The sequence below is a fragment of the Carassius carassius genome, chromosome 24 (genome assembly GCF_963082965.1).
Source record: "Carassius carassius chromosome 24, fCarCar2.1, whole genome shotgun sequence".
Classification (NCBI taxonomy): domain Eukaryota; kingdom Metazoa; phylum Chordata; class Actinopteri; order Cypriniformes; family Cyprinidae; genus Carassius; species Carassius carassius.
This window is the reverse complement of record NC_081778.1, coordinates 26,748,483-26,772,949: the sequence shown is the minus strand read 5'-3', so window position 1 is coordinate 26,772,949 and position 24,467 is coordinate 26,748,483. Positions and strand designations below refer to the sequence as shown.

The window sequence follows — 24,467 nt, the reverse complement described above, 5'->3', positions numbered from 1 at the left end:
TTTACCGAGCAGCTGATAAACTTCTACGAAGTGATGGTTGCTGTTATTGTCCCCCAAACGTCAGACCACCCTCCACAACCCCATCACAGCCATAGCCTACGCAAAGCATCCCACTTGATTTCCTTAACGACTCACACGAGCTGGTGAACTTTTATATTTAGCACAGCTCGAGTTTCCAGATGCCCATTCAGTGCCAGCACACGGAGAGCAACACAACTCTATGGAATCTCTCCGCTACTCTAAAACACAACTCATAAAATCAGACGCACTAGCACGAGAGAGAGACAGAGAGAGAGACAGAGAGAGAGAGAGAGCACGTGCTGAAACCCCGTCAAACTCGAATTAAGAGGTGAGTCAAGGTTATTTAATATTTTTTAATAAACTAAACGTTCTCGCGGAACCTGATTGACAGGAAAAGCTGCAGAGACGGGATATTACAATCTGTTTACATAGCATTCTATACACCAAATGAACTATAGCCTAATGTTAAATGCATGAAACATAGATGTAAACGGTTACTATTTAACTTACAGCTGGTGGTTTGCTACAAAAAAGTATAAAAGTATCAAGAAGGCTACGCATTTCAGAAGATTGTTTTGGGTTTTATAGCTACAATTTTTAGCATAATTAGTGAAGTTCAACTGGTCGCCGCCTCACTAATAGCCCTAATAAATTGTCTCTGTTTTTCTTTAGCCCTCTCTGAGAGCAAGGTGACCCTATTCTTGGCGAGAAACGGGCAAGAAAAGATCAAGAAAAGATCCATTCCAAACGCATCTCTCGTTGCTTGATAGAATAGCCTAATGATTATTAAAAGCATTCAAACAAGCATTCAAGGTAAGCTGCTGTATCCAATACCTACTTATTCTTCACTCTTTTAGGATTTCTACTATATTATAATTCATCAACTGTCATTGTTGGACTCCCATATTATTAAGGTGTTCCTCCTCTCTATTTTGAGTTTATGTCCTGAAGAGGGCGCAGTAAGAAAATAAATCGGACTGTCAGACTGGGAAATTCGAGTGTTGCAGATTATATACTAACTATATAGGGTAGTAATAGCTAATATTTATCTTAATGATTGAAGCATATAATTATTTATTATTTGATTTTTGATGACCTGTCAATTGTTATGCTTTATTATTGCTCTTGATAAGGCGTTGGTAATATGAACATATACTACATTTAGATATCCCATATATGCTATTAATTTATTTCTGTAATTTTAAGAACTTTATCGATGTTCAATATTAATTATTTGCGTACACAACGCCAAAACACCCGTTACATTTTGTCTGCGCATACTGAAGAGTCTTTTGATGATTTCTCGCTGGAATGTACCATAAAGTGAACCGGGCGGGGGTGGAGTTAAGTAATTTAATATAATTTCCATTAAGTATTTTTTTTCTGCTTTGAACCGCGTTTTAATATAAACAATATCCACATTTATTTTTCGCCTCTTATGTGTTCAGACTTTAATTACTTAATTATCAAAGCGTCACTGTACTTGTCTTGGAGTTTCTACCCCTTTCAACTTTTTACCCGTCGCATTGGAAACTAAGCTCCTACTTTCTCTTCGCGTAGCATTTAAACTTAGGAAAATTCGTATACTTGAAATGTAATTGCGACTTAAGTTAAGGGGGCATATTTTAACAGAATAAACTATGAATAGTGCTAGTCTTGTGACTATGTTTTTGGGACAGTCGAAAAGCGAAATCACGGATAAGAAAAAGTAAACAGAAGACCGTTTTCTCTCCCACCCGGTATCATTAGCATGCTAGCCAACTAGCTTAAAGTATTCGCCTCTGCTGTCTGAATAGTAAGTTTACAGCTGACCGGTGCTAAACATGGTTTATTTACTGAAATGTGATCTGACATTTCCGCATATTTCCGCGTATGTTTAATCTAAATAGTTAAACAGAAATAAATAATTAGAAAAAAAGTGGCTAAATTTGAAAACTGGCGACGAAAGCTGCTTTATTTGTTAGCTTTCCGGCTAAATTGGGGTGCTGATGTGTTCCTGCGAGAAAGTGGATTTTAACATCACCCCTCGAACTGTCGCCCGTCTGGTGTATGAGGCCGAACAGGAAAAAAACAATGGGGGTAATTCGTCGAATGGGAGGTAGGAATTATTATTATTAATTCATTTATTATTTTATTTATTCTTATTAAGTCAGACCTACATTTATTACGTTCTTAAAGCGTCTGGCATTGATGTCATTTATTCAGCTGAAATATGTTTTGATCATAAAAACGTTTTTATTTGTCACACTATTGGTTTTTATACGTTCTATGTGTAAGTGAAAGTGTTAATAGCCCTAGTTTGATTTGTTCAAACAAAACCTAGACATGATTTGACTTGTTCAAACAGGAAAGTAAATAAAGCGGCAGATCTTGTCCCTGCCTTTAATTTAACTGGCTGTCAGTCTTGTTCTAAAGTCTAGCGATGAACCGTTCAGTAGGAGGTTTCACATGAATTTGTGTGAATTTGCCAAAAATCAGGAAGTTCTACACAATTTCTCAACAGTTTAAAAGGTCGGGATAACTGCTGATTTGGCTGTTTGTCTATCCCTTGGTGAGATTACTACTATTTTGGTTCATGTTTTTTTTTAATTTGTGTATTTGAAAGTGGTTATTTCGTTTGCAGTTTTCTTTTGCTTGATTCTTATGAGAGTTTCTTTGAGTTCAGGAAGAGTTCTTTAAATCTGAAAGAAAGTGAACAATAAAGAGGACACTGTCAAGCTTGACTATTGTGGTGGTTGATTTGCCTCAGCATGGCTCAGCAGTTTGTGGTAACACTGAAAGGAAAAATGACCCAGTGGTTTGTTGAAAACTGTGCTTAGTTGTGGGACTCTTGTCAGTTTCAACTGCTTATGATAAAATCCAGTATGGGTAAAGCAGCTGTTCAAAATTCAGTGGGTATTTTATTGTTGTCTATTGGATTAACTGTTGATGTTTTACACAAGTTAAATTGAAGGCAGTAACTTGAGGTTCACTGGCTTTGCTTTATTTGATTTCAGGATTGTTAATGCACTAACTTTTGGTTCACCTCTTTTTTTTGGATTGGGCCTGTAACCTTCACATTATCAGTTTGATTAAGTACTTTTAGCTTGTTTTCTCATCACACTATCTCGAGGTGTTTCTTAAAGGTTCAAGGTGACAAAAAAACAAACAATCACAGAGTTATGGTTACATTTTACTGTAATTATCCAACGGTTACTCCACCCATACATGGATGACAGTTTACGGTATTTAACAACACCTAGCTGAGTATGCAGGTTGTTATGATTTCATGTTTGTGTTGCTCTGAATCTGCCCTGTCAGTCCTGATCTCATTTAGAGGAGTAATGCCATAAGAATATGGGAGGATTCCAACAAGACTTTTCATTTAGTAGCAAACTTTGTCAGCTATTACATTGTTTCTTACAAATGTTTTCGATAATTTTGTGGAAATGTATTTGGGATTAACACTATGACCTTTAAAAGTTTGGGGTTAGTAAGATTTTTTCCCCAAGACATTTATTTTTTACAAAACAAATAATAATAACAAATAATAATCAAATAAAGCAGTGCTACAATTTGACCTGCTTTTTTTTAATAAGAATTCTTTTGTGAGCACCAAATCAACATATTAGAATGAAATCACAATATAAATTTTCTTCTGAATTTTTGATCAAGCAATAATGCAGCCTAGGTGAGCATAAGAAACTTCTTTCAAAAACATTCAAAAGTCTTATTGACCCCGTTCTTTTAAATGTTAATTTACAAATACATTACAGCTTATTTACTTTTCTTGAATATACATTTAGTTTGGAATCTTTGAATCACATTTGTCCAAATTAATTACTCACCCTCATGTCATTCCAATCCCTTAAGACTTTCTTTCATCCTTGGAACACACATTAAGATATTTTTTGATGAAATCCGAGAGCTTTCTGACCCTGCATAGACAGCAAAACTGAAATGTTTTATTGCCCAGAAAGGCAAGTATATCAATAAAATAGTCAGTGTGACATCAGTGGTTCAACTGTAATGTTATGAAGCTATGAGAATACTTTTTGTGTGCAAAGAAAACTAAAATATTGACTTTATACAACATTTTTTTCTCTTTCCTGTAAGTCTTCGATGTATGTTCATGAGAATACCATGAAGAAGGAAGGAAGAGAAAATATATAATAATGTCATTATTTTTTTGTTCTTTCTACAGCTCATTTTCTTTTCATAACATTTTGGTTGAACCACTTGTCACATGGACTATTTACATTTCAGATGTCCTAACTACATTTCTGGGCCATAAAACATTTCAGTTCCATTGCTGTTTATGAAGGGTCAGAAAGCATTCGTATTTCATCAGAAATATCTTAATTTGTGTTCCAAATATGAACAAAGGTCTAACGGGTTTGGAACGATATGAGAGTGAGTAAGTAATGACAGAATTACATTTTTTGGGTGAAATATCCCTTTAAAATAAAAAGTGACTCACGTTTAAGAGTGACTCTCTAAGTGTTAAATGATGTATTACTGGATACGCATTCCTGACATACCATAACATTATACAGTATATGGATCTGTAAAGATATGTTTTGGTTATGATATTAAAAAAGCTGAAATAAAAAAACAAATGTTTAGTCTGTGGCTTGAATAAGTTAAAAACAAATACAGTTTTTCCCCTCCTCAGCAACATGATCTTATCATACCTGATGTACAAATCGTGATGACAAGGCAGATTGCAAAACTGCATTTTTTGCGAACTGCTTTTTGAAGAAAAGGGGGCAGAGACTTTTTTTAAAAGACGACATTAGTTGCAACAGAGAAACAGGAAGAAGATGGATTTGACATTTGCAAGCAAATTCGACTGCTCAAATGATAAATATTTCTTCACTCTGAAAATAACCTGCACAAGAGATGGCTGCACACTTTCATGTAAATTATATTTCAGTGATGGCTCCAACCAATTTCTGAGTTCCTGCTGCAGGAGTTTATGCCGTATATATGCTGTACAGCTGTGAAGGAACCTGAACTGACTTCTTTCTTCGTGACAGTGAGTTGTAATGGATGCAAACCTGTCTAGATGTCATCAGATTGTATTTCCATAATGGAATATTTATTTTGGGCTCTATTTCTAGACCACATGTAGAACACTAGAGACTAGGAAGTATCTGGCATTTCTCAACGATTGATTGTGCGTGATAAAACTTGTCCTCAATGAAACTGTCAGCCTTAGACAATCATGATGCAGAAAGTTCTAGCTAATATATGAAAGTCTGCAGAAGATGGCTGTGATACCGCCTCCTGAAATCACCATAGCTGAGCCCATTTCCATTCCAATCCTGAATGTTCTCCCACCATCGTCCGATACGGAGTCGTGGTCCTGCTCCCCAAGCCCACGGCCACACCGATACCACTCTCACAGCCGAAACCGAGAGAAGAGAAGAGCCAAAGTGCCTCAAGAGGACATATCAAAGAATCGTTGGGATAAAGGACAAGGGAAACGAGATGCAAGCCAAAGCCCGTCACATGCATCTCCATCACCTCCGATGGTTTCTAATGTAGAAGAGGAAGAGCAGGGCAGCCCCTCCATGTTTCTCCTACCCCCATCCCGCTCACGATCACGGAGCAACTCCCTAAGCAAGCGCTCTCGCTGGTCTGTCCGTAGTCTTCTCAGCAAGGACTCGGATTGTGACAGCAGCAGGTCAGTGTGTTTCTCCTCCCACTTGTGCCGTCAGCAGCTTTTCCTTACGCTGCATTTTTTTTTTAAGTGCATCCGTGCTAGAAGCTCAGAGGGATATTCTTGCATGTGCAGCAGATGCAATGAGAAAAGGTGGAGAAATTCTCTGGTTAGGCATGAGATGTTTTTGGTTTTAAGACACACGCTTGCAAGCATTATCTTTTCCATGGATAGAGTTTTTGTCTTTTATTCTTCATTGTTGTGTATTTATAAGAAATATTTTTTATATATTTTTTTATTTCCTGATTTAAAGAAGTGTTTTTTTGTCTTCCCTTCAGTATCTACTTCAGAATTTGTTCAGAGTGCAATGCAAATTGTGCTCTATCAACAGTATTTGTGGCATAATGTAATGTACCACAGGAAATGGTTTTGACTCATTCCTTAGTTGCATGTATAAAGGCAGCAAGAAACATGGAAACAAAGTAAGTAAATAAGTAATTCTTGAATTAAGAAAATTACTTGTATAATACTTCATACTTCAAGAATTAATTATTTAATTAAAAGTGTTAGAATTAGTCTTAAAAGAACTGTTCTTGTATCCTTGAGCACATCACATGAAATGTACTGGGTATAACTGCTTTTGTCATGGCGTGATAAATAAATAAATAAATAACACCTTGTGTATTACTTATTTATTATTAATATTACATGAAAATAAAACCACCAGTAATGCCACTAATGCTATCAGTAGAGTTGAACTTATATTGATCCAGAACATTCTTTTAATGCAAATGAAAATGTTTCTTAGTAAACTGGCATCATTCGATCTACACTAGAAATATGGCCTAACTCTTACTGTAACAGTTCCATAAAAGCATATAAACACTGTGCTTTATTGCTAGTTGTAATTACAGTGAATTTTTCCAGAAATATTTCCAGGGACCAAGTTAAACAGAGTCCTGAAACACTGTAATTAGGGTGAGGTTTATTGACTCCTTTTCATTGAATAACAGGAAAGATGATAGAGTGACACAAAAGAGACCACAGAGGATGAGTGCTCTTGGCAGTGGAGAGATGGAGGCGGGGCTGTATCTGAGCCGTCTGGCTCTCGTACACATGACATCACTATTACCCAGTGGGAGTGTTCCGCCTTTTCTGGTGATGTCACTTCTGCCCAATCAGAAGCCGCTGGTTTGATGCTGCAGTGAAGACTGTCAGCCAGTGAAAAGACTAGCTTTGAGAGCAAAAGGTGTTTTATGCACGCCACATGAACAGCTGTCCCCTTGTTTTTCTCATCTACCAACCGGTTTCACTGACCTAGTTCTTTCTGTTTTGTTGCTCAGCCATTTCGAAGACAAGCACAACATTGTAGCCTACTGTGATGTTTTACAAGGTTCTGGATATTGTTTAGCAAGTGCTTATTTATTTATTTATTAGCTTACTAGAACCTTAAACCTTACAATTAGCCAGCAGCTCTGAACACAATCCTTGTTAGTCTGAAACAAACAAAATATATTTTCATGGCTGTGAATTGTCACCTTTGAAATGATTCAGACATGCATGAATGAGCATTACAGTGTGAATCATTTACATGTGATGAATCCATTTGTAGACAGTACTGTATTAATCTGGAGTTCAAGAGGTAATGCCTGTTTATTGCTCATTTGCATTAATCGTTTTTTGCTGATTGTAGAATGGGCCTTGTTTTTTTTAGCAGCATCTGTAGGTTGTTTAGCTGTCCAAAATCAATGCAAATTCCTGACATGCAAGTTTGCACAACATCTTAGATGACAAGAGACAAGTTTAGGGTTTGTATCAACATCAGCTCCAGTGAATTGTGAATAACATTAACCAAATAGTTATTTATTTTTATCTATAACCTCCTAATAGCATGATTAAAATTTAAGCCTGTTTAAACCTCTATGCAACTTTGTTTTCTCCATTACTGTCTGTACTTCACCCTGTTTACATCAGTTGCTTCTTACGTCTGAAGATTTCATTTGTCTAAGCCTCTTTTGGGTGCTTTGGCCTTTTTGACCATGATGTACTTGTGGTCCTGTGTGCCATATGTCCATATATAAACTTGAGATCCTTTTAGGAGACTTGATTAGTGCTGCTGCATTTCTCAGATCACACACATTTTAAGCTCTGTTCCCTTCAGATACTTGTGATTGCAGAAATAGATTGTCTTGCTTTGAGCTTCAAAACCTCAATTCTAGTGGATTAGCATTTTCTGTTTGATCACTGATACTAAAGCCTCAGAAGTAGGTAGAGTGACATTGATCGCTCCGTTTCCTGAGGTCGACAGAACACTTGTACATAACTGACTTGCATCTACCATATTTTCCAGTTGTATTCTTAACATAAGTTGCACTGGGTAAAAAAATTATTTATTGCATTCTTTTATTACTATATTCAGAAATAAAATAAAGTCTGTATATTTTAGGTCCTTGTACTTCACAACAATTCCTTTAAATTTACTGAAACTTCCAGCATATGGAATAGCGCTTGAAATAAGTCACAGCACATTAATACGCCATTATGTTTTCAGTCTGACCCTATTGTCACAATTAATTTTGCCATTTTTTTTATATAAGTGAAGATGCTAAGAGCTAAATGTATACCTTTGCATTTATTTATTTACTTTTATCCATTGCCATAATGGCTACATATGATTTAGGATCCTAACTTTTTTTTACATGCAAATCTGTATTTGTATATCTTTATGTCTTGGCCTCCCTTCACCCTTCTTACTGAGATTATGGCAGCCTCTCCCAGGAAAACAGATTATGGAAACAGCCAGACCTCTAAGGATTATAAAGCACTGTACGGTCTCTATACAAACTGGGAATGGGATTGATTCCCTTAATTTGAATTACTGTGTCATTGCCAACTTCAGGTGTCCAGTCCCTCAGCAAAGCATTTCAATCCAGTTTTACTGTCTCAAGTGCTTTCACATAAACACTAAGCATAATCCCCTATGGTTTGGCCCTTGTGTGTGGTGGTAAAGTGAGGGCCACTGCCTTAAACTGTGTTGATTCCCTCCTCCACACACAGTACATCCTCTTTTCTCCTCCCCCTCCCTCTCCCTCTCCCTCTCACCCAGTGTGTAGGCTGCTTTAGGATAAACCGGAGCGCGCATGGTGGCGATCGTTGCGTTTTACAGGGGGACTGGTTCCTCTTTTGGGATGGGGACGTTGAACGATCACGTTATATTGGACTAAAACGGGCTGCGGATGAAGGGAAGAAGCAGTGTCTCCAATGCATTCGGGTAGTTAATCTGAATGTACCATCTGTTGTGTCAGCGCAGTGCCATACCGAGAGGCTACTGTAAAATAAACGTGGGCATCACGCATTGAATTGAGTAAACAACCAATGACATGTTCGAGTAAGTAGCAAATGGGTTTGTTATTTTATGCAGTTCATGCGAATGTTGTTGTTTCTACACAACCGAATTCTTATGTAGATTGAGCATTCACTATTATCAGTTTTTGTTGCATCACAGTGCAGTAGTAGGTTAAGGTGTTAACACACAAGCAACTGCGATTTCTTCTCTTTTTGATCTGTCCCGGTGTGCACAAATGCACGTTCAGCACTGAGGATTAGATTGGCGCTTGTTGTCGTTTTACTTTTTGCACGTTCTGCATGCAAATACCATCTTCGTAATGGGGTTACTTTATATAAATGACAAAATTGATGTATTTTTTTTGCACATTTGCATTGGTTTACGTAGTGTAGATGCCAGCCGCTGAAGCTCGCGGCATTAGTATTGTATTTATTATTTGATTGAATGAAATTTTAAAGGGTCAGTTCACCCAAAAACGAAAATTAGGCTGTTTTACTCACCCCAGAGGCATCCTAGGTGTATATGACTTTCTTTTTTCAGACAAATCCAGTCAGAGTTATATTAAAAATGGTCTTTGATCTTTCAAGCTGTTTAATGCCACTTAGCAGGTGTTGCATGCATCAGGCCAAAAGAAGTTAAATAAGAAGCGCCCATCTAGGGCTGCACTATTAATCAAATTTCTAATCGTGATTACAATTATGGATGCCACAATTACGAAATTGTTAAAAGCGGCAATTAATCATTCAAAGTTATTCTGCATGCTTAAGATGCAATTTTTTCTTTCTACGTGTTATCTTAAGGGTTTTTTCCCATTAATTAAATTTTTGTTTTATTATAACATATATTCTTTTTTATAAAGAAGAAACTAGTTTGATATATATTTGACCTTTGAGGCTTAATACTATAGAAAATCACTAAACGTTTTTCATTTAGAGTCTTTTCAGCTTGTTTATTTTCATATAAAAAATATGGCTTGCAGTTGCATCAAACGGTGGCTTAAATTATGAGTTTGATAATCATATTTAATAATTGCAATTACAGTTTCAAGGGAATAATCAACAATTATCATTTTTGTCATAATCATGAAGGCCTATGCCCATCCATGAAAAAAATAAAAATACAATTTTTTGTCTCACACTGCTCCTGGGGGTGAACAAAGGCCTCCTGTAGCGAATCAATTTGTTTTTGTAAGAAAAATATCTATATTCAAAACGTAATCATCACTTTTATGTAGCTTGTGCCTACAGTTGTACACGGAAGCAGCGCTGGGCCAGGGGTTTCCGATAACGATTGATCTTAGCACTTAAGAGTGTTTTCTACGAGTAATTTTACGAACGTTCATTATTGTTTCATGTCTGTTTCCAAAGAAATGCACTAAACACAGTCGCATGTAGCCGTGCTTTATGTGCTACTTCGGAGTCGCTATCTGTTTGTCAGGTGCTGAAATGTCACCTTATAGAATGGTTCCTAATTGTAGTAGGCTACACGCTCGTTTATTGAAATGTTAACCTAATGCTGCATTCCAGACTGCTCTAATATAATATAATATGTAGTTATAAGTATATTTGTAGATACTTTATTTTCATGCCCAAGGTGGCTGCACGTCAGTAAGTCATTGACAGTTTATTTATTAAGTTAGTTAGTTAGTTTATCCCTATTTTTCCCAGTCTTTGAAGCATGTTTCCTACATTACTTTAGAGGTCTTCACGGGTCCAAAAAGTCGTGCCCGAACCCGAAAGAGACCCGTAATGTACTACACCGAACCAACCTGGGAACCAACGCTGGGAAACACGGCATTACAGTGTTAGGGGGCGTAACATTTCCATCACACGCTTTAGGCATTCTGCCAATCACAATGCACTGGGTAGCTGGCCAATCAGCATACACCTCACTTTTCAGAACGACAAGCTTTGTAAAAATCGACACGTTTCAGAAAGGCGGGGCATAGAGGAGAAACAATAATGTATAGTATGTGCCATGTGTGTTTTTTTTTGTTTTTTTTACCTTAAACCACATAAACATTTGTTCTGGCTTATTAAGATTGCATATTGTTTTACTGCTCTTTCACTTTTGGTAGTATCTGTGTGATTCTGGGTTTTGCTGACAAATAAAAGTGTCTGTACCAGCTCATTCCTTTTGGTTTGCTGTGTGCTTGCTTACATTTCAGATTTTAAACCACTAGACCAACAAGTTAAGTGAGAAGTGTGTTCTCGTGATCTTGCCAGGTTACCTTGGAGACTCCGATAACCCCCCCCCCCCCCCCCTCATTCCCTTTGTAACCAAGACAACGTGAGACTGGGATCCAAGCAGATATGAACAGGCTGAGGCCAAAGTTGTTAAAGATAAAGTACAGTAATCAATAAGACCTTATAGATGATTTGATAAAGAGTAGTAGAAGAGAAGTTGAATTAAACTGTGATTATCTATCAAGAAGAGGTATATTTTGTTATACTTTTTTGTGACACGATATTTAGATTAGTGCTTGATCAATATGGGTTTTAAAATGTTTGATTTCTAAATTTGACATTTGATCTCTAAAATATTTGGAAATGTGGTTACCTTGCAAACTGCCACAGTACTTTCTTTGGTGAGGGTCTGTTGTTACGCCGTTGTCTTCTGTGACTCTCTCATCTTGCAGGAGGTAATGTGTAATCGATGTCCTAAAGTCTGACTGTCTATTTGTATGGTGTTTTGCAGGATAGGTTCAAAAACCTTTCCTGCACTGAACATTTAGTTCGAACTGACTGAACTCATCCACTCAAATGCATTACAGACAGGAAAACTTGTGGGTTAAAGTTGGTCAAGGCAGAATATTTATTAGATATTTATTAGATAATGCAGGCCTGGCATTAGTTGATTTCCATTAATGTTGTAGTCTTTAATGTGTTGCATTCTCTGTTATGTAATAGCAAGTAGTACTGGGTGATTTATTAAATATACACAATATATTCGTAACAATTTATTCTCTTGTTATTTGACCAACACATTTCCTAAAATTCACATCATTGGTTTGTTATCCATTCTTGCCTTGAGGCTCTCTTTTTCAGAGATTTTTCATCTATTTTAGTGAAATATCTGTAGATATTGATATTGCATTATGGAAATGATCGATTAATTATGATTCTTCCTTGGATTTTATGGTCTAGAAGTGTAAACCATTAAATACACTTTTACTGATTTTGATCTTACATCTTAAAATTATGAATCATGGTGACATTGTGTGTATGTGTGTGTGTGTGTGTGTGTGTGTGTGTGTTTATGTGTATGTGTGTATTTCAGTTTGTTCATAAGTGTGCTTGCTAAAAATTTTCATAATATCAGATTGATTGTGTTTTTAAACAACTTAAAGGCTAGAGTCGCTCCTTAACTTGCACACTGTATGTTGTAAACCAGAATCAGTTAGTTGTAATCAATTAATGCTGTTTGGTAAATAGTGGATAAACCTTGTCCTTTCTGTCGTTTCCTTCTACATGACCCAGTTGCCCTTTAAGGGATGTTGAAGAGTAGTGCTGTGTCCCCTTTCTGACCTTACTTCTCCTCCGCCTGCAGTACAGCCAGTAACTCTCCACGCAGTACTCCCGGCAGCTCGCCCACCCTGCGTCGCCGTGTACTGGGAGGAAGAGCCAGTGAAGGAGAGACGGGTGTGGATAGAAGCGGAGGGGGTTCAGAGAGCCCCCTGCCTCCCACTCCCACCTCATCCACCTCCTCCTACCCGCTCGCGGCCCGACACTTCACCCGCAATGCCAAGGTAAGCCACATACTCACCTGGTGAGATTGGTTAATGGTCATCACTCTAATGTCTGATATGATGAGTGCTTGCTCTTCCACCCACATACTGAGCACTGTATTGCTGTTCTTTTCTGAATGAACAGGAAGAATGCAAGTGTTGAATACATTTAGAAATTGTTCTGAAAGAAGCATTTTTTTAAGCTTAAGCAAAATATTAAACAGGTCATAGTTAACACAGCAATTACTCCAGTCTTCAGTGACAAATCATCCTTCAGAAATCACAAAGAAGTTTTTATTTACTTTTGACCAGAAGTGTACATCGCGGATTGATTAGGCATGAAGAATCTGCATTGGATATTCAGGTTTGCAGTCAGTATCTTAAAACAAAGACAGCATCCACTGGTTGAAAAATATGTGGATTTTTATTTTTTTTTTATATAATTTGTATTTTTTTGGAATAATATGCACTTATGAATTGTGCACAAGACCGATAACAGTCATTAAATAAGTAAATAGTGTCCATTTTAATTGTTCACTTTAAACTGAGCTTGTATGTTTATGCAATTAACGTAATCTTTTAAAAATAAAAATGGAAATCAAAACTCTTATTCATCTTTTCCTCTTTGTTTCAGAAAATGCAGAGCTGGTATAATGTAAGTATCCTGGGGTCTTGGCAAGTTTTTGCTTTAGCTGACAGCGCTGGTTTCTTCCGCTCATATCTCTATCTGATATATAGGTTCTGAGCCCTACGTACAAACAGAGGAATGAAGACTTCCGTAAACTCTTTAAAAAGCTGCCTGATACAGAGCGTCTCATAGTGGGTGAGCGTCACTACTTCATGAGTAAAGCAAAGGAATGTAATGAGTCATATTATTTTAAGTGTGATGATCACATGGCCTATGGTTGTGTTTGCATTCTATCTAGACTACTCATGTGCACTGCAGAGGGACATTCTACTCCAGGGCCGTCTCTACCTGTCTGAGAACTGGCTCTGCTTCTATAGTAATATCTTCCGATGGGAAACTACGGTAACCCTCACTTTACTGAAAACATTGACTTTTGCTGTAACAACTAATTAATAATGATCAATATCGAAAGTAATCAACAGTTATTTGCATTATCTAGTAGCTGGTAAATGTTATGTAAGTTAAATGAAGTGCAATAAAAAATGTGCATTTGTTGAATCAAAACAATATTTGTTGTTTAACATCAAATCAAGCCAAACTTAACATTCTATATGCAATCAGTAAAACTTGATATAAACAGTTTGGCTTTAATGGAAATACGATTGAAAAAAGAACTCTCTTACATGAAAATGAATCAATAAGTCTTCACATTAATATATATTTTTATAAAAATTATATGTTTTTTAAGAAAGTACCACACACAGTATAGCTTACATTACACTACTGTTCAAAAGATTGGGGGCTGAAAGATTTTTTAAGTCTCCTTTGCTCTCCAAGGCATTTATTTGTTCCAAAATACAGTAACAGTAAACCATAATATTGTGAAATATTATTACAGTTTTAAATGTTTCTTTTTTAACATATTTTAAAATGCAATTTATTCCAGTGATGGCAAAGCTGAATTATTTATCAGCCTTTACTGAAGAAATCATGTTAAAACATTTAGCTTATCAACGTTGGAAACAATTGTGTTGGTTAATATTATTATTATTATTTTCTTCAGGATTCCTTGATTAGACAGTTCAAAAGAACAGCACCTTTTTTAAAATAGAAATCTTTTGTAACATAAATTATTTTATTGTCCATATTCTTATATTTGCATGGTAGTGCATAGATATTAATTAGCATATTTGTGCCACCATTACTCTGATCCATTAGCTCAGGTATACATAATTTATAAAGCCTTCATATTCTTTCTCTCTCTAAATATCACCAGATAACCATACTGCTGAAAGATGTGACCAGTCTGACCAAGGAGAAGACGGCCAAGCTCATCCCTAACGCCATCCAGATAAGCACTGAACATGAGAAGGTACCGCGCTTCAGACACTGGATATACATGCTAAAATAACCATTAATGGATTTTTTTGTTAGCTGCATTTTGAAACTCCTAAGACAATAAACGTTGTCTTGATTAAAATCCGATCTTGCATTCGTCAGCACTTCTTCACATCATTTGGGGCAAGGGATCGCAGCTTCATGATGATCTTCAGACTGTGGCAGAATGCACTGATGGATAAGGTGAGAATCGCGCTAGTGTCAGTGCACATTTTATCTGTATAAAAGACCCAACCATCTGAAGTCTCCTGTCAGAATCAGTGCTCTGTATTTGTCGGTGTGTAGACAATTTCATTTGGCGTGTGACCAACATTGCTTGGCGATTGTCCATTATAATTAGCACAAGATGCAGGTGGTGACTACAGATGCATTGCAATTCAAGGCTACAACATCTTCTGCAAGCTTGTCTGTCAGAACTAAACACTAATATAAAGTTACTGTGGCTTATATTGTTGCAACTAACATTCAATAACTTTGCTGGAATGTTTTCTTATGGTTTAAGTTTTAGTTAAAAAACAAAGTTAAAAGGTAAATCTAGCTTAAAATATTTCAACAGTGCGTTATAATAAAAAAACCCCTCTATAAACAATAGTAAGTTGCTTTTCTAGGAAGCATTCCAGAACACATTGTAGTTAAACATCAAACAGAGTCAGTGGGGATGTTGATTATAAATATACTTTATTAATATTAAAATAGCTAAATACAATCTGCAAACTAATTTTTTTTAAAAATCCTGTCGTTTTTACAGAAAGTAACTGGCAGTCCTGGTCACCAGAATAAATCTATAGAAATATGAAGTAGTGCTTTGAAGTTTTAAATGCTGTGTCACCGCCTCACAGAAATGGTGTTAATACCGAGGTTTCTACTGGAAGTACTGAGGTTCTATTTCTCCTCCACAGACTCTGTCTCCTAAAGAGCTTTGGCACATCGTTCACCAGTGTTACGGCACTGAGCTGGGGCTTACTAGTGAAGATGATGACTACGTCTCCCCTACTGCTGAACATATGAACGGCCTGCTGTGAGTCCACACTGAGAGGAATCTCTTTATGACATTTTATTTATTCAATTTACCTTAGAATACAAGGACAGACAGAAGGCGTATATACAGTGTACCATGTTATTATCAATCTATCTATATTTTATTTTATTTAGCTCGAGAAGACTATATTATATACATTACTATAATTTTATTTTTTTTATTAAATTTACCAGTTCTTAATTTATTCCGTTTTATTTGATTAAATTCGTCTTAGAACACAAGAAAAAACTAATGTCATGAAAACTGAATGTGTACATGTATCTAACTATATTTAGTTTAGTTGTTAAAATAAAAAAGGCCGTAGTATATACATTGCTCTCATTTGAATTTTTCCCTCTGAAGTCCACTTAGAATACCAGCAGGAAAGCATTTTAGTTTTGCATGACAGTTTGATCCTTAGCATTAAATGTATCGTTTTTGCTACTGTAGCTTCAGGCTAATATAAGTTTCTCTGCTTACTGCAGAATTTGCTGTCATTGCTGCCAAGTTGATAAGTACTGAATGGTTAAAATGTAAACATTGTTGACATGTCAGTGTTTTTGCTGCTTTGGTCAGGGAGTTCTGAGTTCTGTATATTAGACTATGAAAACCCTGACACTTACATCTGTCTGTTTCTGTCCTGTAGGCCAGGTGAGGAGCCGGTCTCCGTCACTGACCTGCTGGATCTGGGATCAGTGCCGGTGGCTCCGGTGGACTCCTCTCCACCCACATCTGCCTCAGTTCTTCCCTGCGCTTCAGGATCTACCCCTCCATCCTCCTCTTCCTTTTCCTGCCAGCCTGTGGAGGTGCCGTCAGTTCGGACCAGCATCGAGCCTGAACCCAGTCCACCCAGCTCCCAGAGCTCACTGCTCACCACCACAAACACTGGAACTGCCCCATCGTCAACTGTAAGAGTCAATCTTCTGTTTAATACCTGAGGGGTTACACTCAAAGAACAGTACAATGGAATTAATGAAAAAGATTTAGACGGTTTAACCAGAACTGGTTTAACAAGAACTTATTTGAGAGTGTTTCTTTTTTTTATAGATCTTGGAGGAAGGCGGGGACAGCCAGTCGGAATCGGCCAATCAGTCGCTTCAGTCTCCTCCCAGTGTCCCACACAGCCTGGGAAACCTCTCTTCACTGGATATGACCAATGATGAGGAGCTCCCAACTGACCCCAGCAATTCCTCTGACACTCAGGAAGAGAGTGAGTAATTGTAAATCCTCCTTGTTTCTCACAACAAACTGGGACCTTAATTTCTTAAAAAATGTAAAACCACTCTCTCTGATAAAAATGTGTCAAATAGCTATGTCCTTGATAAGGAGTCCAACTGGTTGATGTTAACACATTTAATATCCACAGGTGAGGTGGAGTCCTTCTGTGCGGACCTCAGAGGCCGGCTGCATATCAACACAGTTGTTCGCATGAGCGTGGACAAGCTCCACGATCTTCTGTTCTCAGACACTCACTTCATACAGCACCTCTTCTCACAACGTCACTTCACTGGTCAGTTCAGATTTAAAACTGCTATTTTGTAGCTGATTTTTCTACTTCTACATCATTGCATTTTTCATTTTCCTACTGTTGCATTCTGTTTCTCTTCAGCATACTTATTTAAATACTTCCCCTAGTCGACTGGAGTTCCTGCTTGCATTTAATAATTTACTGTTGCTGGCTGTTCAATGCATGGCTGGTTTCTGCTGTGTTGTTATTGCTTTTTCCTGCAGCTCTCAGATCCCTTGTGTCCTCTTTCTCCCCTCCCCTTTGCTCTTTTTATGCTGTTTGTCCTATAGGGCCCTTTGGGGCAGATAATGAGAACTTGACTATTTGGTTTCGCTGTGTTCTATATAGCATAAAATACCAGTCTCATTCTTTTTATTCTTGGTAACTTTATCTTCTTTGTACAGTAAATGACGTCAAAATATTCGTGGTAAATCAAGGAATTGTAGCCTGGATAGCACAGTGTGAGAAGTATTTTTCTCTCGTGCTGAGCTTCGTCTGTTGTTTGCAGGGATAATTGCCCCCTTCCCTGTGCCCCTGGAAGTGCTCTGACTGTTATCATCTACCCCCTTCTTTTTCCCTGTCCTATAACTGTTCTTCTCCTCTTTCTGGCCTCTCTCTACGTGTGATTGGTTCAGATCTTTCTGTGCACGAGTGGCAGCAGGACAGCAGCAGTGGGAACAGCAGTAGAGTTCTGAGTTACACCATCGCCATCAACAACCCGCTGGGCCCAAAAACTGCTCCTGTGGTGGAAACGCAGGTGGGTCCATGCAGCTCTTTTGCTTTGATTGCCATCGTTCTTTTTAAACTGATAGTTCATGGTTTATTTTTTTTTTGCAAAACCGAAAGAAAGATATTTCGACACATTTTTTGTTGTTATCCAATTTTGCCTCAATGAAATTAAAATTTTTAGGTGAGCCATCTCTTTAAATCTGATAACACATACATCTTTGATGTAATTATTTGAACAACAATAATGAACAAAATTTTAAATAAATGTTCCAGATGTACAGTATTAGGGCCACATGATGTGGGATGGGGGGGTCAAATTGTGAATTTTAGGATAAAAATTTCAATTGAGATTTTAAAATGCATTTTTTAAACAGTTCCAGGTTTGGTGTGCTTGCTTGTAGAGCTGTTCTGATTTGATTTGTTCAAACATTGTGATTGTATATCAATATGACTATAAAAGAAGAATTGTTGATATTAATAATTAATAAAACAAATAAGTAATGTTACTGTTGTAATGCCTTTACATTTTTATTTTAGAATTTTATTTTGGAAATTTTATACATTTGTATAATTTTTTTAAAGTAACAGATTTTCTCTGTGGTTGTAATGTGATTCTATGTCCATATGACTAAAATATGATGATGATGATGATGATGATGATGATGATTGATAAAAAAAAAACAAGGAATATAAAGCTATTTTGGTAAAATAAAAAAGTATTTAAGAAAAATAATATATAAAGAAAATCAACGAGAGCAAAGATATGTAAGTACTATAACAAGTCTCAGTTAGATTAATGCAGTATACATAGCAAATATGAGAAATTACAATATAAAAAGAATAGAGCAAGCATTTTTTTATATAAAGAAAACAGCAGTTCCACCACTAAAATGACAATTTAGCCACTTTCACAGCTCTAATATTACACATAAACCAAAGTGCTTAAAAAATAGAAGCTACATATTTCTGTTTTTTCATATTCAGAAATGCCAAAGGCAAATTGAGGCATTTTTAAATGATTTCCTCTGATAATCAACAGAATACCGCACATGCTGTTAACAAAGCTTGTACTGATCCCAGTTCTCCATTAATGATGGTTTTGTGTATTTTGTCATGTTGCGCAGACGCTCCACAAGAGCAGCACCCGTGGGGAGTGTTACGTGGTGGACTCAGAGGTCATAACCTCAGGCATCCCTTACCAGGACTACTTCTACACTGTACACAGATACTGCCTCACCTCTGTCAACAAGCACAAGAGCCGCCTCAGGTAGATCTTCCTGACCATTGTTATGAGCGTATCGGTATGCTTCAAATGCAAACCCTGCTGAGGGAGCCATCGTGTGTTTGTCTGCAGGGTCTCGTCTGATATCTGCTACAGGAAACAGCCGTGGAGTCTTGTGAAAGCTCTGATAGAGAAGAACACGTGGAGCGGCATTGAAGAGTATTATAGACACATGGGTAAATAGGTTCTCATCTCAGTGCAAATATTTGTTGTGATACTGGTGCTAAAAAACACCCCCTGCGTTCCTCGTCAGAGATGGAGTTGTGTAAGCTGGAGACGCTGCTACAGTCTGAGATTTCTGTAGTGAGCACCGGGGAAGGGCCTTCTGCAGCCTCTGCCAAGACGCCACCCGGCCTGCGCAGACGCAAACGCAACTGTCCCAGACGAGCAGGAGAGCGGGAGAGAGAAAGAGAGGGAGCGGGAGCGGGAGGAGCCGGGGAACGGGGCGACCGAGGAATTGGAGTTGAGCGTGAAAGGAGAGAAGCTGGTGAGTCGGTCAAAGCAAGGAAGTGCCAGAACAGATTTTTGTCAATTTTGATTTTCGTGTCCATGTGGCATGTGTTGACATCTAGTGGTGGATTGTGGAATTGCTTTGACTGGACTAATCAGAAATTAAGATCATCAGTTTTAGCATTGTAAAATAAATGATATTGTTATTTTTATTAAATTTTTATTTTACAGTACAATAATATTATTTCAATAGTAATAGGTTTAAAAAAAAATATATTTTTAATCCAAATATTTAAATATATGATAATATTAATAATAATAATACCATTATGCTTATACTGGAATAAAGAGATATGTGAATTTGTCAACCTGAAAAGTATGACCGATGTGATTCATGTAAATTTGACAAAAAAAAAAAAATGTTTAGTAATATAAAGAGCAGCTGTATAGTTTTAATGTCATAAATAGTAGTATCCTAATATTACTACTGTTCTATAAAATAAATTATTATGATTATTATTATTGTAAAATACCGTTATTGCTTTAATATTATGTTTTTATTGATTTATAATGAATAATCACAGAATTTAATAAAGTAAAAAATAATATTTTGTATAATAATAATTTAGGTTTTCCTTTTGTAAATTATTTAATTAAATCTTACTATTTAATATTTAAATATTAAACCATATTTATTTAGCCATAAATATTACTATTGTAATTTTACTGTTGTTCTGTAAAATAAATAAGAATAATTAATAATTTTTATAAAATAAAAATTGTTTTAATTGTAAATGACTAATATTGCAATAGTAGTCTTTGATTTGTTAAATAATTATATAATAATTTCATATAATATAGGTTTTCTTTCTCTTTTTTTCCCTTATCTGATCACATGCCTGCTAATGAGTCATTTTCCTGTTCTCCAGGTGCTCAGTATGTGAAATTAGGGGAGAGGTGGCGTGGAGCTGGCAACAGCAACAATAGCATCTCCACCGTCCTGCTCATCGTGAGCTTCATGTGAGTGTTTCCACCTTTGACAGTCTGTACATATTACTCTATATGCATTTGTATTGTCAACATTATCACAATCCACTGTATCATCAGATCTGAGCGCATGGTCATCACTACAGCAGTGGCTTCTTTTTCTGCACATTAAGCTCGGCTCTGACTCAAGAGCAGAACGTACCGACTGCCTCATTGAACAACTCGTTTTGATAATGAACATTCTGTCATATTTCACTCATGTCCTCATCTCATTTGAATTCTGCATGGATTTTATCTTCTGTGTTACACAAAAAGACACATTAAAATTTCAGTAAAACTTTTTTTTTAGAAAGCTATCACAAGGCTTCAGAAAACATGGAATAATGCATTAAAGTCATATAGACTACTTTCTAGACTACTTTCTTTCATCTCCAGTCCCAATCCACTTTCATTGTATACTGTATAAAAGAACAGACATGCTACAAAATATCTTCTTTTGGATTCCACTGAAGAAGAAAAAACAATGTAACATGAGGTTGGGTGTATGTTATTAGAAATAAAACGAATGAACCATCCCTTTTAACAGACTTAACACTTTTGCGTGCATGGTAATATCACATCCTGTTTTAAATAACACTGACATCATCTAAGGAGTGTGTGTTTTTCTGTTCCTCCCTTCTTTCGCTTCCTAATGTCTCCTTGCTGATCCTCTCTCTCTCTCATCTCACTTTATTCGCTTCCTCCTGCATATAGGATCTGTGTCAGGTAGAGACTGGCTTTCTGCTTCAAGAAAAATGCACACACACTTTCATGACCGAATCACCATTGCTATAACATCATTGAGCATAGACAACAATATTGAAATCTCTTCTCTCATCTTGCTTCAGTCTGGTGGTCCTGGTGGCTCTGAACATGATGCTCTTCTACAAACTCTGGGCGCTCGAACGGGCCGCACACACGCTGGAGACCTGGCACTCGTACTCTTTAACAGACAGGTATGGTAAAACTAATGGAGTAGCTGTACACACACACACACACACTGTTTTCAGCATGCTGATTCAGTACTCTTTCTCTCCGCAGTCCTCTGCCGCAGACAGCAGGAGAGTGGGTGCAGATCCTGCAGCTCCAGAGGCAGTTCCACCAGGCCCAGATGAACAAATGGCAGCAGATCCTACAGTCTTCTGTCACACTTCTGGATCAGGTGTGTTCCTGAGCTGAACTTAAGAGGTCTTCATCAGGCAGTCGAAATGCTGCATTTGCTGAAAACAAATTAGAAGTGATAACAATCAGTCTGTGAATATTTAGTGTTTTTATTACTCTTCTATGAGATTGGAAGTGCAATTTTTTTCTATAGTTCTGTATTGAATCAGATGAATAGATTGTGACCAGAATAGATAACACAACCAGCACATCAACACTTTTGTACTGTTATTCAGTATTGGGTACGTTTTTAGAAGTTAAAGGCAACACAAAATTGATTTTGCGGTGCATTTATTAAGGGATAATGTTGGTCATTTTTGGTCATGCTTTAAATATATCCCCTTTTTTACATCTCTACTTTAATAAATGGATATGATATATTGATTTAAGTTGAAATTATTGTATTATTTAAGACAAAAGAGAGTGTGGAGTGATGAGAAATATCAAACCAGCACAGTTTTTCAGCAATATTTGACTGCAGAATGCTGTGATTTGACCAATCAGAATAAAGCATTCCAGAGTAACTTATAACAATTTGAGCATATTTCCATATGAGTTTATTTATTCAGATTTGGGCTGTTATTGCATAAAGTAAAAGACATTTCAGAGGTAGAGAAAGATTCATTTGTTTCTGGAATGAAAACCGTTCTGGCTTCTTTGGCAGAAATTTCTTCTGTCCAACAAAGTTGTTGAAGTTTCATACTTGTTACCCAGTAAATTAAAATCTAGATCAGTGGTGTCACTAAAGGCTCCAAAACCCCTTAAAAAAACAGACCTGTATGACCAGGCTGGAGCGACACACCAGCTTAAGCTTAGGATATTGGCTTTAATATCTTTCAGCAAGAGTTTTCTTTATGATAAACAGTACAAATAAGACAAGTACATTTCTAATGAAAGTAAAAATGGTTATTGTGATTTCCTCTTTTGTGTAGATGAAACAGTCTCTGGAGAAGCTCCACAGAGGAATTGTCACACCAGAGGTGCAGCAGGAGTCTGAATCAAAACCAGAAAGTCTGACGGATCATCAGTGAGAGCGTATGGTAACCCCTTCATCCTACTGTTTACAGACACACAGGTCCCTGCGACATAGCCGTCCACGGGGGCCCAAATCATGGACGGGAGATGGTGCTCAACTCAGTGACATTAACATTGGGATTGATGTGGGTATCTTTTATCTTACCCAAGTATCCCAAAAGCAGCTGCAGGACTTTATATTAGCTGTATAAAACACATTCAACTCTTTTATCAATCAGAACATCATGAACTCTGTGTCTGAAGCAATAACACACATATACGGGAGCGTCGGTGACTTCAGCTGTGCTGCATCTCGAGCCGTTCGGTCCTACTGCGTGTCAGAAAAAGCTGAACACGAGCTTTTATTAAACTGAATTTCATCATGGACATTTCAAAAAAGAGCTGTTAAAGATTTCTAAGAGGGAAGTGTCTGAAATCAGCCTCCGAGAGACCTCTCAGCTGGTCATTTCACAAGTTATTTTAATTTTTTCATGGAAGAGAAATTTCAGTTTTCTCTTCTGTTATGTTCCTGTTTTGATGATTTCAGAACTGTACTTATTTAACAGTATTTATTTAATGGACTTGAATTACGGTCTAACGTCATTGTGTGTTTCTGCTTAAACAGGGACCATTGTGGAAATGGGTGGAACAAGTGGTATTAACATGAATTCCCTTTTTAGCAATAACCATGTGGAAAAATTGTAATGACAATTAAAAGTCAATCTACGAGAAAGAATGCAAAAAAAAAAAGTCAAATGTGCAACTGTTACTTGGGTTGAGTTTCAGAGTGAAGATTGTTTTTACACACTGTTACAATTTTAACCGTTTCTTCTTTCTCCATAATATTTAAGTTTTGTTTTTGTTTGAAATCCCTGTGTATTTATGACTTGAGGTGAAATGAGCTCTTTTGTGTAGTTGAGGTGTCGAGAAACTTGTCGAGTTTCACTGGAATCAAACTGTTCAGGGTTACTATTAGCTTGAGCAGCTGAGCGTGCACACAGATGGAAGAACTTCTCAGACTGGACGTTTGGGACCAACCAGAACTCAAGATCAGGAGGACTGTTGTAAGTCCGCTCAACACTGGGCCAGTTCCATACAGAACATGTGTGTGTGTTTCACCTCGAAATCAAAACAGATTCAATTTTTTTTTTCTTTATTCATTGTGCCAGTTTCATGGCAGTTAAGAACCCTTCACAATTTGTATTTTTAATTAATTTTGTCTATGATTTTCGCTAATGTAATATTGAAAATCATCCTGTGCAGACAATTATTATTTTACATTAAAATTAGCATCATTTAGAAACAATAAAACAAATGCTGTCAGGTGGTATAAATAAAATATATTATTTTATTATCCTCAGTAATGGGAATTGAAATGTCTAAATGCAGAAAAAAAAGTATTGATTTTAATGTTACATAATGATGTGCATGTTCTTTGTTAGATTCACCAAGAGCCTAGGAGTTGGAATTTGTTTTTTTTTCTTTTTTCATCAGTTTCATTTGGACAGTCTGTTAC

At 36.8% G+C, this 24,467-nt stretch overlaps 1 protein-coding gene across 3 annotated transcripts; it reads left to right on the top strand.

Annotated features, from left to right (window-relative positions):
• The first annotated feature begins 224 nt into the window (after positions 1 to 224).
• Positions 225 to 24,311, top strand: gramd1a (GRAM domain containing 1A). 3 transcript variants are annotated; one of them, XM_059508325.1, is made up of 21 exons: positions 225 to 349; positions 694 to 834; positions 4,676 to 5,689; positions 12,561 to 12,759; positions 13,373 to 13,393; positions 13,477 to 13,561; positions 13,665 to 13,768; positions 14,643 to 14,738; positions 14,867 to 14,947; positions 15,664 to 15,782; positions 16,429 to 16,690; positions 16,830 to 16,992; positions 17,149 to 17,292; positions 17,925 to 18,046; positions 19,143 to 19,285; positions 19,373 to 19,476; positions 19,554 to 19,787; positions 20,680 to 20,770; positions 21,625 to 21,732; positions 21,818 to 21,938; positions 22,870 to 24,311. In XM_059508325.1, exons 3-21 carry the CDS (start codon positions 5,271 to 5,273, stop codon positions 22,966 to 22,968), a joined length of 2,715 nt encoding a protein of 904 aa, XP_059364308.1. In that variant the 5' UTR covers positions 225 to 349; positions 694 to 834; positions 4,676 to 5,270; the 3' UTR covers positions 22,969 to 24,311. The 3 variants fall into 3 exon arrangements, with proteins under 3 accessions (XP_059364308.1, XP_059364309.1, XP_059364310.1); XM_059508326.1 differs by lacking the exons at positions 225 to 349; positions 694 to 834; positions 4,676 to 5,689 and adding an exon at positions 1,538 to 2,119; XM_059508327.1 differs by lacking the exons at positions 225 to 349; positions 694 to 834; positions 4,676 to 5,689 and adding an exon at positions 8,764 to 9,053.
• Positions 24,312 to 24,467: the final 156 nt, after the last annotated feature.